The sequence below is a fragment of the Vicugna pacos genome, chromosome 6 (assembly GCF_048564905.1).
Source record: "Vicugna pacos chromosome 6, VicPac4, whole genome shotgun sequence".
NCBI lineage: Eukaryota > Metazoa > Chordata > Mammalia > Artiodactyla > Camelidae > Vicugna > Vicugna pacos.
In genome coordinates this window covers 43686645-43703844 of record NC_132992.1, presented here as the reverse complement: position 1 = coordinate 43703844, position 17200 = coordinate 43686645, and the positions used below count along the sequence as shown (strand labels likewise).

The 17200-nt window shown below is 30.1% G+C and overlaps 1 protein-coding gene across 6 annotated transcripts in view; it reads right to left on the bottom strand.

Annotated features, from left to right (window-relative positions):
- MIPOL1 (mirror-image polydactyly 1) overlaps positions 1 to 17200 on the bottom strand; it is a 250717-nt gene that overhangs the window by 167100 nt on the left and 66417 nt on the right. For all 6 annotated transcript variants that reach the window (XM_015246561.2, XM_072962951.1, XM_072962950.1 and 3 more), the window contains 3 exons: positions 16799 to 16934; positions 15336 to 15441; positions 3161 to 3290 (listed from right to left, as the gene is read on the bottom strand). In XM_015246561.2, the coding sequence (XP_015102047.1) occupies positions 3161 to 3290; positions 15336 to 15441; positions 16799 to 16934 (372 nt within the window). The remainder of the gene's footprint in view (positions 1 to 3160; positions 3291 to 15335; positions 15442 to 16798; positions 16935 to 17200) is intronic.

Genomic DNA, 17200 nt, shown 5'->3' with positions numbered 1-17200 from the left:
CTGAGAGACCAATGAGTTGAGTAGACAGCCCAGAAAAAAGAAAATCTTCCTGCATTACTGAAGAATCTTTACAGAGGAAGCAAGAATCATCAGAGCTGGTCATTTTCTAATACACTTGTAGAACAAAAGTCCAAAAGGTAATACTCTATCGAGTCAGGATATCCACAAGACCAGACAGAGTGAACCCAGAGTACAAAGCTATACACCAAACAAAATCCTATTAAGCAGAGGACAGAATCTCAAATAACAGGGGCATACAGTCCCAGAGAAGTCTTCCCAATCACTACTCCCACCCCACTGCCCTTGGGCTATATAGAAAGATGGTCCAGAAGCAATAAATACCTAGCCAAGAATCAGAGGAGCTAAATATGTTTCAAATAATATGAAATGTTTATCAAAGAAAATTCACTTGCACCATAGCAGAAATGTTCTTGACAATTTAAGCATGAGCAAGATGAAGAGAAATGACATGTCAACTATGAATTCACCACAAACACATGACAAAACATCATACAAAAGAGATAAAGATGATAATACAAAAGATAATATAAACTGAGGGAAAGAAGAAAATTTTCCTATCAGTGGTTGGCATTTTAGAAAAACATAAGAATAACATGAATTCAATAAAACAAAGTTCAAAGAGAAGATGTCAAAACAAGAGTGAATAGGGAAATTGAAAACAAGACCTAAAATTTACATAGTTAAAAAAATAAAGAAAAGAAAACTTAAGGGAAAAAACTGAGCACAGTAAACAAATAAATATTTAATAGATGAAATATGAAGAACAGGGATTAAATAACTATGAACAGATAACAGGTAGGGATAGAAGTGCTCTAAAAAAACATAACTGAAGTCCCTAAAATAGAAGATTAATAAATCTAAAATTTCCCTGAAATAAAGGAAGAATCAAATAGCCTTTAGAAAGGCACGCTGTGGCTCCAAAGATATTACAGAACAACCAACACAAACATCCTGATTTAAGTTCTTCTACTTCAAGAATAAAGAAAGAACCCTTCAGGTAGCCAGGCAGAAAAAAACCCCCAAAAATCAAAACCAAAAAAACTACCTATAAGTGAGGAAAAGAAATCTGATTGACCTCAGAGTTCTTTTCAGCCAAACTCAATGTCAGAAAAGTAACATTTTTACAAACTTAAGAATGAAAAAAAATTTGAGTCAAGAATTTTATTCATAACCAATTTGAATATAAAGATAACACACAGCCAGTCTGAAGTATGCTAAATTAGAGAATAAAGTATGTCTAAGTCCTTCCTTAAAAAACTATTTGAAAAAGAAATTTAGCTATCCAGGAAGTCCCAACAATAAAGAACCCAGGTGTAAAAATGCCATATACAATAAAAGTTCCAATAATGATTCTTCAACCCTTTCAAATATAAAATTAAGATTAGATAAGAGGGACACTTTGGCTATAGAATCCAATACAACTTTTACAATATTTGTACAGAGAAAGAAAAAAACGGAGTTTAAAACTGTTATTTATTTCACAGTTAAGAGTCAAATGATAGCTTAACTAAAACACTCTATAAAAAAATTGATGATTCCAATAACTTAATGTTTTCCAAAGTCTCTTTTCTTAAATTTAGAAGGCTCTTTAGGGAATTAATAACATCTTACTGAGACAAAACACTGCATGAATTTCAAAAATTCCTTCAGTTTCACTTCAGTTGATTGTGACTCAAATTTGAGTAACATCTAACTTGCTATGAGGCAAGTACTTCTCAATATTTATTAAGTCATTTAGTCTTCATAACAACCACTATAAAATAGGCACTATTTATCCATTTTGTAGACCAAAAAGCTGAGTCTCAGAGACTCTGAGCAATTTGGCCATGGCTGTACAGCCAGGAAGCAAGAGTCAAGATTCAAAGACAGGTACCTGGGTCTGGAATGTCTGCTCTTCATCTCTACACTATAATGTCTCTCCAATAAAACAGCATGTAGAAAATGACTGATTTTTATCGAATTAATTCTATGTATGCATCTATTCAACCAACATCCATCCTTCCAGATAGTAGTATTAATGGAAGCAAAGAGAAGTGTTTGGAATAATGTTTCCCCATTGACAGAGATAGTTATTTGGGAGTGGGCAGTGGGGAATTTAGCTAATTTTTTGTTTCTTATTTTTATTAGTCAATGAATTTAGTGTTAGTCTCTATCAGTCTTAAAAAAAGCCATTAATATAAACAAAAAACATCACATTACCTAATCACAGTCTGAACACTGCAATATTAATTATTTAATGACTTTTTGTCTCACTAATAAACCATCATGTTTTAATTAGTTCTTTATAGTGATTCCCTCACAGAGCCTAGCACAATGTTGCACAGAGCAAATATTCAGTAAGTATATTGAGGGATCGATATAAAATATTCAATTACTACAGTCCACCTATCCTGCAGGTAACCTATCTCGAGAAACTCTAGGGCCTTTCTAACCAAAGTAGACTCCTCAGATTCGCATCATTTGCATCGCCTGGGAGCTTGAAAAAAGGCAGAACCTCAGGCTCCACTCCAGACCTACTAAAATCTGCATTTTAACAATATTCCCCATGTGACTGGAATGCACATTAAAACTGGAGAAGCACTTATTTTTAGAGCACTGTTTCTCTAAATGTGGTTCATTATTCACCTATATCAGAATCACCTGTATTGCTTGTTAAAAATGCATATTCTCAGGCTCTCCCCTATTTCAGGTGTGATTTAAGTTTAAGACCCACAGCTAAAAGAAGTAGAAAGTAGTGAAGAATAGGAAAAAGCATATTAAGCAGAAAGCAGTAAAAGAATCAGAGCACTGAAATAAGTCAAGAAGGTGATAGTAAGGAGAGGAGAGTAGTCACAAAGGAAAGTAAGCACAATGACAACAGAACTATGAAGAAGTAAAGAAAGTAACTGTACTGAGAATGTCATGCCTTTCTTTACTTGTCTTTCTTTCTGTTTTTTTTTTTTTAAGTCACTCTTATCCCTGACACGCAAACCATTAGCATGGCAAAAATTCTGTTTTTTTTTAAAGACTGTGGAATATGGAATTTTCCAGTGTAGCATGTAAGAATCAGTAACATTTTTGAACATATAACCACCATATAATCCATGCACTTTATAAATGCCCCTAATGTCATTCCATGTAGTTCTAAATGTATACTTACACTTTTAGAGACATTTCCATGTGTTTGGCTCGTGCAATTGCTTCATCTCTCTCCTCATTGGCTAACTGCAGTCGAGACATAACAGCTTCATCGCGTTCTTTCTGTGCAAAGTACACTTCTTCAACCAGAGCTACCAAAATAAATAATTCATAATTCATTAGATAAAGGAGAACAAAATACTTTTAGCAAAATCAAAAGAAAAAATAATTTCAAATATTTTCAAGCTCCTGCAAAACTGAGACCACTTCACACCTATAAAAGCAAAAATTAAAAGGTCAAATAATAAAAAAATACTTAGATGACATCTAAAATCCGTGCTATGGTTTACAAGGCCTAGTGCGCTCTCCCAAAATTCTCACCCTCTCTCAGCCACATTGTGTTCCAGCCACATTGCTGTTGTTCCTCTAATACTTTTACAGCCTTTGCACTGTTTTTCCTTCTGCTTAATCTACTTCCCAGTACATATAGGGTGCCTCTTCCTTTATTTCAATGTGCTAAAATAAAATAGGAGTTATTTTAAAAGGTCTTTTCTGACTACCCTTTCTAAAATAGTCTGCTCTATACCCCACCTGCCAAGTCACTCTTTGCTCTGATACAGCTGTATTTTACTTCTAGCAAAAGCAATCTATCCATACACCTACCAACCTACCAAATTTTTGGCCTATTTTTAAACAGTGAAGTCACTAATAAAAGGTATAAAAATGCAATAAATTGGCACTAAATAAGCTGCAAAAAGAACACTTGCTTTCAATATAAGAGCTGAAACAAGGCGGCAGAGTGTGGCCTTAAGATGATCAGGTTGTTTTTTTCTTCTTGGTTTGTTATTTTGGTAATTTTGATAGATTTTTTTTTAAATGGTAAACCAACCTTGCATTCCACAAAATGAATCATAGTTCCAAATGCAAACCCTAAAACTGTAAAAGCTCTGCAAGAAAATCTCTCTCACTTTAGGTAGGTAAAGTTTCCTAACAATACCAAAGCATAATTCAATTTTTAAAAATTAGTAAGTAGGGCTTCAATTTAATTCAACTAAAAATTTCTACTCTACAAAAGACACTGATAAGAAAATGAAAAGAAAAGCCACTTAGAAGAAAATCATTGCAAAGCAAACATCTGATAAAAGACTTGCATCTAGAACATAGTTTTAAAAACTCTCAAAGCTCAGTAATACCGAAACAAAAAAACAACTAAAAAGGGGGGAAAAAACCTGAACACTTTATTACAGTAGATATATTGATGGTGAATAAGTCCCCCCAAAAGTGCTCAATTTCTTTATTCGTTAGAGTAAAGCAAATTAAAACTATAAGATAGACATGACATACAAATGACCGTTGAACAATGCCAGGTTAGGGACCGCCCCCTCCTACCTCCTGCAGTTGAAAATCCATGTATAACTTTACAGTCTGCCCTCTGTATCCACGGTTGCAGAACCATGGATCATGTAGCACTGTGGCATTTTTTTTTAATCTGTGTATAAGTAGATCTAGAGTTCAAAATGGTTTTGTTCAAGGGTCAACTATACATACCTATTATCATGGCTTACATGAAAGATTAATTAAAGATGTTGCCAAGGATGTAGAAAAACCTGGAACTCTCATACACTACTGGTAGGAATGTGTAATCATACTTTGTCGGTTTCTTTAAAAAGTATACATACACCTACCATAAGATTCAGCTGTACTACTCATAAGTATTTTTCTAGGGGAAATTAAAGCATATGTCCATACAAAGACTAAAACACAAATATTCATCGCATCTTTACTTACAATAGCCAAAACCCAGAAACAATCCAAATTTCTAGTAACAGATGAATGGATAAAGAAACTGTATGACAAATTGTGCTAGAACAAATGGATATCCATATGCATAAAATCAAATTCTTTTAAACAACAGTTTAGATAAGGTTAAGAAATTCTTGCTATGAACACAGCTTCTGGAAGACCCAGTACTTTCCAGCACAATTTTCATATGTATTTTTTAAGGCAGTATCATTACCACTATGTGGCTGGCTATGGCTATACTACTCTGCTACCATGTATCAATTTACCATGCTGTGTTGAAAGAAACTTCTGCCCGTAATACAGTACACAATAATGAGCTTTATTTTCCTCTTCCAATTGTATACAATCTCCTAGGGGGATATTCACAACACTTTAGAGAAAATATTATGAAGAATATAGGCTTTGATTCAGATTCAAGGTGTTATCATACTAAGCTAGGCAACTTGGTTGTTTTGTATTTCTTAAAAGTATTTTAGTCACTGCTCAGTTATATAAAATGGATATAATACCATTATTTATGGTTATTAGGGGAAATTAAATAAGATAATATATAAAGGCTCTTGGTCAAATAAAGTGGATTCTCAACAAACATTAGTTCCATGCCGCCATTACCATCATCACTCTCAATCCACAGAATCACAACTTGGCTTTATTTCCAGACATATTCAAAACGTGATTGATTAATTTGGACCATTTATGTCTCGATCCATTTCAAAATTCCATACATGTTAGCCTTTTTCACTGGCATGCAAAAATTATGCATGAATGGAAAGAAATATTTGGAACATGTTCTATATGGCATACTTCAGTATAATGACAAGTTTGTATAAAATACCATGATATTCTAAGATATTTAAAAATTTTTACATTATAAAATACTTCTAATTTGTGGGTCAGACAGAATGAACATACGATGCTAAATAGTGATCTTAGTACAGATTAACATGCTGTCATATTGTCCTGAAATATTCTGGCAATATGAAAGGTTAAAACTCTAATTACTAAATTTTAAATGCCAGTAGGCTTCCTATCACTTCTGTATAGTGGGATCAGATCTTTACAAAGTGACATTTAATGTAAGCTATGTTCCACTTTATATACAATAACACTTAATGAAAGAGGTAAAGCTGGTAATATCAGGGACTTTAATAAGTATGGTTGTCCTATGCTTAAAGATAAATGCTTTATATCAAGGGTCTATTTGGTCCCATATAATCAAAAGAAAACATTTTTTTCTTCTATAATGCTGCACAAACTCTAAAGATATAAGTAATGTATGTATTTAAAGGTGTAGTCTAAGGTTAAATTTTAAAATGCCATAAAAACACACACACAAAATCTGATTATACATTTTATAAATGCTAAGAAAAGCTTTTCAAAATTAAGGTATTATGAAATGCTAATTTTTAACACCTATTTGGTTATACGTGAAATTTGTTGATTATGAAAAACTTGATTCTTTCTAGAATTAAGTACTTCTAAAGAATCAATATGCAACTCTCAAACATTTTTAGTAAAGAAAACTTAATTGTAAACACTGAGCTTTTCCAAGGTAGATGACTATTACAAAGTTCACTAGAAAATCAATATAGCATTTTAGTTGGAATTTGCTCATTAAACACCCACAGCTCTAATGCAAATTATGATGGAATGAATAAAGCAAATACACATGCTTCTTTCTTTTTATTAAATGTAAAATCTACTGTTAATTGCATCTCGTATGTCATACAAACTTTTTTCCTTAACTATTAAATAGAAGCTTTAACAAAAGTCATTAGAGATTCTCTTTCTTTGACTTGAATAAATTTCAATATTTGTTCAGTAAAGGTTCACAGCAGTTAAATTACATTAACAAATATTATTAGCTACTATGTAAGCCAACCAAGTAAAATACTTATATTGTAGGTAAAACAAATCATTGGGTGTTTACAATAATATTTGGATATCTCCATTTTTAAACATGGTTATCAAATATCCTATAATTCTTAGTCAAATGAGAAAGATTCAGAGAGGATTACCCCGACCCCCCACCCCCAAATACTCAAATTTGTTTAGTAAGCTAATTGTTTTCTAATATGGACAAAAGTAAATATGAAGAAGCTGAACCATACTAAGCATGAGTTTATTGAGTCAAGACAGAGTACATATTTTCTTAGGAGAACCCAAGTCTATTGACAAACCTATATTCTACACTTCTCAAACTACTTTAAAAAACAGTAGAAGTGAGACAGTATATTGGAAAACATTCTAGTTTAAACATTGAATCATGATTCTCTAAATAACATAATTTGGAGTACAGACATTCCTCAGGAAAAAGAATCCATTTGTTAACATCCTCAAGGTAGTTATGTAAATAGAAAAGGCTGAACTAAAAAGAGGGAAGAAGAAATCATTAGGATTTGAACTTGAAACATATAAAATAATCACTGACTACAATTCAAGTTCCAAAATTCTAAGCAACAAATATAATATAGATAATAGTTTTGTAAGACTTTACTATATATAAAAGAATTTCAGATTGTCTGAGTGTTTTACTACTGTTCTTTTACATGATGTTAAATGTATTCCTTGCAAATGTGTAGTCTTTTATGAAACCACCACATATATATTCCAGAACTACAAACATTACACTATGTTTTAATTTCCTTAAAATTTGTAATTTCTATTTCTTTGCATAAATTGTTTATTGGAAATTTAAACACAGATGGTAAATGCCACACACCAGTAGAAAATTAATCAACCTACTCCCAAGTAGTTTGATGGCTCTATTTTAGGCATTAGAGTGCTGGATTCAACTTAGTTCTTCAGAACTTCTTTTACAGACTAGACTATTGTTTCCTAAAACTGGATTTGAATGTTCAATATTTTACCTAATTACTCTGTAAATAACTTTTTCTGATTAAAAAATAATACATTGTAAAAATTTGGAGACATAAATGTTTTGCATAGTTTTGTAACTTTCTGTGTATATTTAAACAAACAATATATATTCTTCAGTATTCTATATTCTTCAAAGTATAAAATAGTGCATAGAATTTTACCATTTTGACATGCCATATTTGATTGAACTAAGATGCTCCTAAAATTAGATTTTACATGGTTTCTAATTATTCACTATATAAACAACACTGTAATGAACATCTTTGTCCACAAATCTTTATGTATATACATAGGTAATTACTTAGGAAAATTCCTAGAAGTATGATTACTACATTAAGTCAGCTTTTTAAAAGCTCTTAATATAGGCTTTGAAATTTTCCTCTGTAAACTTTCTATAATTTATACTCACCAATAGTATAGAAATGACTAAAGATTAATTAGAAAGTCACATAAAATACTAACTTGAAGTAGCAAAACTATGAAAAAATAACTCTTTTTTGGCAGAACCTTCAGTTATTATACACATGCATTTAATACAGATAATGCAAAGACTACATAAGATGACTTTATAAAAATATCCTATTTACATTCAAACATTTAATATATCTGGTATTAGCACTATAATTTTTTATGTGACAGAGATAAACTTACCTCTGAAGCATTAAAATTAGTATCAGTTACTTTATGTACTTTTGAAATACAATTTTAAGAAATATTTGACTTATTTTCTGCACAGAATATCTACTTTAAATTTTAACAGACACAAATATGAAAATTCTGTGAAATATAACTGCTACCTATACTTTTTCTAAGATCATTTCTTCTGTAGAGTTAATTAAACATATGGAAAAAGTTTTAAGAATCATTTTCTGAAAAGCTTTCTGTTATTTTTGTTTTAAGTATCTAATTATAAGATATGCTCTCAAATGCCTGAAATCATGCTGAAGTTCACACTGTGCCACACCTAAAAATGTTTCCAACTGTTGATTGTTATCCATAATGGCTTCCCTATTTCCTCAATGCTTATTTTGTTTTTGGTTTCTTTTCCAGAAAAATACAACAAGGAAGGATGTTACAAAATTTGCCACAACCTATCTATAAGCATTATTTGACCTGGCACTCATGGTAATTAATTCTGATTCATACCCACAGGATTCTGCAGCCAAAGATAATAATATATTCAGTGTTCTACCTATTGATATTTCTAACTGCTGTATTTCAGAGATGGGCCTTTTTATTTCTGTCTGAAATGAATGGTCATATTCTTGAAATCCTTTTTCCTTCCAAATTAAAAAAAATATAAATAGATACATATATACAGATATAGATATATAGATATATATGAAATGCTCCATTACAATTTAATACTGTTACTGCATTTGTTAGATTAACGGCTATCATATTTTAATAATGCCCATTAGATACACAGAAAAAAAGGATTCTAACATGTATTATTTCTTAAAAAAATATTATGCTATTTTCTATTCTTCTGATATATAGAACCAACTCACTTTTGTTCTTCTTAATCATTAGATGGTCAGTATCGTCTGAGGTATGGTATAAGGTAATAATTTTTTTTCACATGAGAACAATGTAAATATTTTCTACTATACAACAATTTTCATTTTTCCATGTTAATTAGTTGGGATGTCTTAATGTATTTGCTATAACAGTAGATTATATATCTATACTTTTAACATTTACATATTAACCTGAATAGAAATACTCAAGTTACAAGTTTCAGGGATTCTATGTTCTGACGCTTTGGACAATCACAATTAAACTCATCTCCTCCCTACCAAAAATAAATTAACATTCTCTGTATTAAGACGAGCTTTATGATTTTTTTTTAATTTACAACTATCAGTCTAAATGTGGGTACACAGAAAAGAACCTATATTTAAAGATTAAAAAGCAGATTAAATGCTTGCAGAATCAGTAAGGTAAACTAAGCAAATTACATAATCATTAAATTATGTGTAAAATGTAACTTGTTAGATCAACAGACAGACAGACAGACAGACTGATTTATAAGCATAAGACAAGGAACTAAGGAGTGCTTTTGGCTAAAACCCAATATTGGCCTTATTTCAGTTTAATTGGAAGAGGATCTCAAATTCATCTTCTCCATGAGATATCAGGAACCTGGATTTCTCTTTGTACCAAAGGTTAATAAGAAATGTGTCTGCAAAAGTCAAACAGCATTAAATACCAAAAACTGATTATTATTCTACAGGAGTTGTTCTGTCATTCATAATCTCTCCATGCTTTAACCTTCCACAGCTAATCTTTAATGGATGACATGCAAGAAAGAAAAATAACTAACATATAGAGCAGAGACTTTAAAGTGAGCATTTATGAAATAGAAAAATAAGATTTTTAAAAAATATAAATATTTAAAATATCACAGCATTTAAGAAATAGAAAAATAAGATTTTTAAAAAATATAAATATTTAAAATACCACAAAAATAACATATAAAAATTATTTAGATAGATACACCATTGTGTAAAAATTTAAACACCATCTGTATGCTGCAAATGCAATAGATTAATAAAAATTAAGAGACATTAAACACTAGATAATGCCCACTGAGACAGTTTTGGAAAAAAGAAAGGTTTATTTAAACAAATTATTTTTAAAAGTTATAACCACATCACTGACCTAAGAGTAACGTAATGGATGCAAATCAGGTCATAAAATACTATCTCTCACTATCAAACTCAATTTAAGTAAAAGAAATTTTGAAGTGTTTATGGTTTAATCACTTTATTTAAATGAGAAAAGATACTTACCCAAAGGACAGAGTCAGTGTTTCTCCTGCACTACTCTAAAATATCCCCTGGTATTTAAAGGTCATATATACCAATAATTTTCAAATAATATTATCCAAAGGTGTTATAATGAGTTAAAAAACAGTAAGACCTACTTTTCATATTTTCCCCTTATTTTCTTTTTTGTAGAGAGCTAAGATTTCTTTTTCATATTTTCAAACTTTCTAAAGAAGGTTAAATGTGAAAATCAAGGAAAACTAAAAAATGTGAGGATAAAATGAAAAAAAAAACTTTGTAAACTATTTAAGCAAGGAATATATATCAATTCTTTGTGAAACAAAATCATATATAAATAGCTATGATATATGTATATTAGATACAGTTTAATATGCCATTAGATCAAGAAGTCTTGAGAAAACAAGATGGTGACATCATCTTATCATCATAATTACCATTTATTGAGTAACTTCTAGTGGGTTAAGTACTTCATAAACACTATCTCACCTAAATGTCACAGCAACCTATAAAGCAGGTTTTAAGCAAATTTTAGTGAAGCTGCCACTTTTACATGGTAAGTGGTAAAAAGATTAGAACAAAGGTCTGAATCCAAAGTCTGAGTATTTAACCACTACCTACCACAATGGTGTATTATGAATAAGAAGTGACTGCAAAAAAAAGATATGTTTGAAATACGAAATCTATTTTATTTGCTGATATATATCCAACGCCTAACACAGTGCCAAGTACAAAACACCCCCTCAAGAAATATTTCTTGCTTAATTTTTGAAGAAGTTAGCATAGTTCCTATAAAGTGCCTACTAAAAACAGTATCTATAGTGACAATGATGATGACGGTACTGGTGATGGCAAAAAAGGAGGGGAAGGTAAAAAGGGTAACCGTTTGAGATTTTATCATGATATACGATACAACTGAGTTTCAAACTCTCATGAGATCACATTAGAATGAAATTATGTAAAAACAGGGAAGCAAAGGAAACACTATTGTAATAGTCTACATGAAGGTTTATATTTATACTCATTTTATATTATATACATGTACATTATTATAGGTATACATTAGATTAAAGCCCAAATTCTTTGTATCCCATTTCTTTTATTTTAGATTCATGTTTAAGTAACATGTATAAGTGCTAATAAACATATATATCTCAATGGTAATTTTTCTCATCATCCAATCCTCTGTTCCCCAATTTTTTTTTTACTTTTCTGTTTATATCCCTTTTAAAATCTATTAATAATGAACTATTATTTTAATTAAAAGCTAAACAGAACAAAAAATCTTTCTATGACGTCTGACATTATCAAAGGTTTAAGAACTTCATAAGGATAAAAATTTTCAAATATTAACATTAGCTACAAATGACTGAGTGCCAGTTATATACTAGGTGCTTTTATACATTATCTCTAATCCTTAAAATAATCTGGTAAATTACTTAATATTCATATCTTACATGGGAGAAAGTAAACCTGGAGAGGTTAATAAGTAACTTGCCTGCAGGCACATAGTTGGTATTAAGTGTCAAAGCTGTGATTTGAACCTCAGTCAATCTGATTCCAAGACTTTTCGTCTTCACATTGATTGTTTCAATTTGACTTACAGAGCACTGGGCACATTTTGTTTTATATGGTTTTGATTATACCAGATTCTTATTCTTATAAGTTATACAATCAGATGGGGAAACAAGATGGACTAACATATACATGTTACATAGTAAATATAAAGACATAAAATAAGTAAGAGGGAAATTTGAAAGACAAGAAAAATGGCACAGGTAAAATAGTAAGATTTGATCAAAGACATCATTTGAATTTCATAAAACTTTGGTTTATGTGGTCTTTATCTATCAAACCTATCACAGAAATTATTTTAAGATTAGAGAGCAAGTAACTTAAAAAAAATCACACCTTTTAAAAGTAACATTTACTTTTTCTAATACTAAATCTAATCCACACTCATTGCAGAAAATCTGAAAAGACAGAAAACTGATAATTGAAGCATTAATACACCCATTAATACTAGAAAATTTGACTCATTTTATATTATATACATGTACATTATTTTTAACAAAAATTATATCATAAATGCAGTTCCCACTACTTCTTTCAATTAGTCATAAATATTTTCACTTATCATCAAATATTCTTCAGATAGGGTTTTGATGTCCATAGCATAAATGTACCTGAATTTATTTAACCATTGCCTTATTATTAAACTGATTCTAATTCTATTGCTATCATAACTAATACTGATATGAATATCCTTATATATATATAAGTAGTTACATTTTACACACTCAAAGAAAATGGCTATTTCACTTGAAAAACCTATAGGTATACACTTTTGTATCCTATTTGCAATTTCCAATGTTCAGATGTTTTAGCATGTTATTTCTTTTAATATGGACTATTTTAACTTTTTAAAACATTTATATTCTGCTTAAGTACACTGTAATACTTTTATGTGTATGCATATTTTTAATATGTTATTGCAAATACACTTTTGATTTGAATATAAATATGAGCAGTGATAGAAACAAATATCCATGCTTATATGGATTCTTTGTTCTTTCATGTGACTAAACAAAACATTTTTCACATACAGTCATAGTACTACAGTGTTTCTCTTTCTATCAGGGTAGTGACACAGTTGTTTTTGTTACTGTGTTTAGCTTTTTGACTGCACTTACTACTGATCAAGTAGAAGATACTTTTTTAAGATAATCTTTTTTAAAAAATAAACTTCCAAAAAAGTTATATACAATGAGAAAATATGAAAAAATACCAGAGTCTACCTAGGGTCAGTTGATGAATTTCTTGTAGTTTCAAACCAATGGATTTCTTAAACAATTCAGTTTTTTTTCCTTTTGATATATTACAATCATAATAATTCTTTCTAATGTTAAAAATAAAATACCTTAAATCTTTTTTTAATAAGCTAGAACTGAAACATTAAAAAGTATAAAGATAAATTTTGAAAATTTATACTTTAAAAAACTTTAGGGAACTTAAATTTTGTGTCATTTTGTAACTAAATGATTGGACCTATCTCTTTTAACTAGATTGCTTAGCTCTAGAGAAACTATATAGCAATTTTATTTTCATCAATTTAGGAGGCTATAAAAACATACTAAACATCTTTCAAATATTTAACATTTACTAAAATAATACTTTGTCATTAATGAAAAGAACCTGATTAACAAGAATCATAAAGCAATCAGTCTTTCCACTTTATGCATGCATGATTCATACTGTTTAGTCATAGGGAACCCTTAAATATATACCAATAAATAAATATTTGAAGTATACAATTAGCCATGTTATACAAAAGTTTAAAAAGGAAATATTAATTCTAAATGAGTTTTCCCCTCCAAGAGATAAATGAGCTATGCAGACACATTAATTCATGATTTTCAGTAAATCACAATGGCCTAAATCATATTAAATCACTTCTGTAAAACACACAGAAACAAATGTACTTCTTGAGATAACATTCTAGCAATTAGTATAGATATCTGATTACAAAAAGCCAAGAAACTCCTAAATTGTTCTAAATTCATATTTGAATTACTCATTTTTAACATACTGTTAATTTTCCTTAAAATACATTGCTCTCATATTTCCCCACTAAAAAAGAAACAAAGAATTCATAATAGTTTAACATTAACAGAAAAGCAACCATCTGGTATTTAGCTAGAATATTTATTTATGGTCATCATCTATGGTCACATTTTCATAGTGATGTTTAGTTCTAACTTGCACAGGAATATTCTGAAGAAACTCTATATCTCTTAATCATGTCTCTGATCTAAAATACCAGAATCCTTTCATATAGGCACCCAGGTTAAGTGGTTTATAAAGTATGATTATAACTTCAAACTAATCACAAAATACAATTTTTCTTAAAAGCATTCTGATACAAAAAAATAAGTATCTACAAAATACTTTTGAATGCTAATTTCTACAGTTCTTTGAAACGTCTCTTTCCTTAATACACTAAAACAGTGTAAGGGAACAGTCACAGGGTCACATACAATAGAGAGATCCATTAGAGACAATGAGAATCATCTGATCATATTTGTAACATAACACAGATACATTTTTTAAATGTTCTCCCTGCAGAGACCTGTAAGTGAAGATAGGCTCCAAAACATATTTAAAGCAGTCATTTATAATCTTAAAACTTTGGCAACCTTTTACTTTAATCTTTTCAGGGAAAACATTATCTTCATCATCATCCACATCATCAGATGAAAATTTATTAACTGCACAAGGCAGATTTTTGAATCAAATATAGGTTTCCATTGGCAATGAATACTTGACTACCTTCATACAAAGGAGAACGAGCTAAAACAATAAGTGGTATCTGAACTATAGTTGAAAGGTAGAGGCACTGGTAATCATTATTTCCCCTTGTTTGTTCAGGCCCTTCCAACAAAACAAACAACCTTTTTGTGATTGGATTGACATGGTGTTAACAATGCATTTAATGCCCAAATCAGTATGAATACAGGTAAAGCTCTCACTAATACCAGTACCAGGATGTTAAAGCCACCTATTTTCTAAGCAGCCAAAAAAAAAAAAAAAAGAAAAAAAAAAAAAAAAAGACAGAGCTTCCCCTCCTTTGGCAAATAAGCTAGTATGCTAGTATTCACCAAGCTACATCATAAAATAATCTTGTGTATGATTTTTATGCCATATGTTAATACTCATCTACTATACCTGCTGTCTTTTCAGCAATTTGAGCTTCTGTTGCTTTTTCTTGGAGTTCGAGCTTAAGCTTTAGTTTTCTCTGTTCTTTGTCTTCTTTAGTCAGTTTTTCTTGAAGCTGAAACACATTGAAAAAAACATAGATTCTTATCCAATAAATTTCTTGCACAAATATAATTAATCCCAAAGTTAATTTTTGCTTTTTTCTACACCCTTATATAATATTACATTTAACTTCTTGAATAAACAACTCCAGGGTAAAAATAATATTTAAAGTATTAAGACATTTTATAAAATAATAATTACTTGAAATGATAAGGAAATTATAAAAACATTTTAATACACACTTAATTGATGTTATGTGTATAGAAAAATGAAATTAAAGGAACTATATTATTATTAAAAATAACTACTGCAAAAAGCAATCTGATTCATTCTTTTGTCTTAAAGTAAGAAACTTGGAAGGGACTACCCTAATAAAACAATGGATAGCACAAATTACAGCTTCTCTTAGTAATTCCAATATTTTGAAACAAAATTAATTAAGATAATAATCTTTATATCTGATACAAATCTCTCTCTGAGAATGCTATCCCATCATATTCCATTTAAATTGGCATTAGCACCTGACTCATAATTAGCATGTAATAAATAACTGCTAAATGAAAGTACAGAAAATATCTCATGCTTTCATACGGAATCCCTCCAAACGTTTTATTTTTAATTTCTCCCTAGGCTTTTGTCATTTGTGTTGTTTTCATCAAACATGATCAAGATCCCTAACATCATGCTTCAGTTTGATTAGGTCAAACAACTAGAATATTAGAATCAGAAAACTATCTAGGTGTTAAGAAAAGAAAGTGTATAAAATGAACATTATTTAATAACATTTAAAGCTCAAACGAATATAACTGGAAAACCAGTCAGAAAGATAAAACATGACATGACAAATTGGACTGGACAAAATACAGCAACAAAAAATAACACAAGGTAAATGACAATATTGCCAAGCCTTGCTACTTTAAAGTTTAATTACATATTATTACTGAGGTGAAATACAGGGCACAAACACTAATAAAAAAGGAAAAAAGTTAAGAAAGTAGCATGAAACCAATGCATTATATTTCTCACTCTCTATAATACTGAATGAATCTTTTTTTAAAGGTACCTCTGCAAGGTACTATAGATCTATGAAAAAGGAAATGGTATCACAAGCCAGCAAGGCAGGAAACCAAGAAATTGCTTTTCATAGCCCATGTCTCAACTCAATCATATCCTGATGGAATGGTATGGCAACAGCATAAAGCTACTGCTAAAGGATTAAAGTACACAATAAAACTGAATTATGATGGTTGACAAAGCAAACTTAGAAGGTCAACAGCTAAAAGCATACTGTACAATTATCAGCACCATGCTCTAACCAACTGAGCTAACTGGCCCACTTCCGTATATTTATCAGACTTTCTATATTGTACCTTTTTATTGCTTGCTTTGAGAACGTCCAATTCTTTTAGAAGAAATGCTATTGTCTTCTCTTTATTTAAGTCTGAAGTAACTTCACGAGGAATCATGCATTCATAATGCAAATCATTACTTCTATGTTCCATAATTCTGTAATAAAGAAAACTATTAAAATATGTATATATATAATTTCTACTATAAAGATCTCTACATTTTACACTTCAAATGGAGGAAACAAATTTAATTTTAACAATAAATGTATAAAGTTACTTAATTAAAAATTTCTCTGTATTCACTGTTAAGAAAATACCATGGATGAAAAAGAATAAATATTACAACTTCACAGAGGTGCTAATCTATCAACTGAGAAAGCTAAATCTGTGAAAAGCATTTAGTAATGTCTATAGAGACTTATG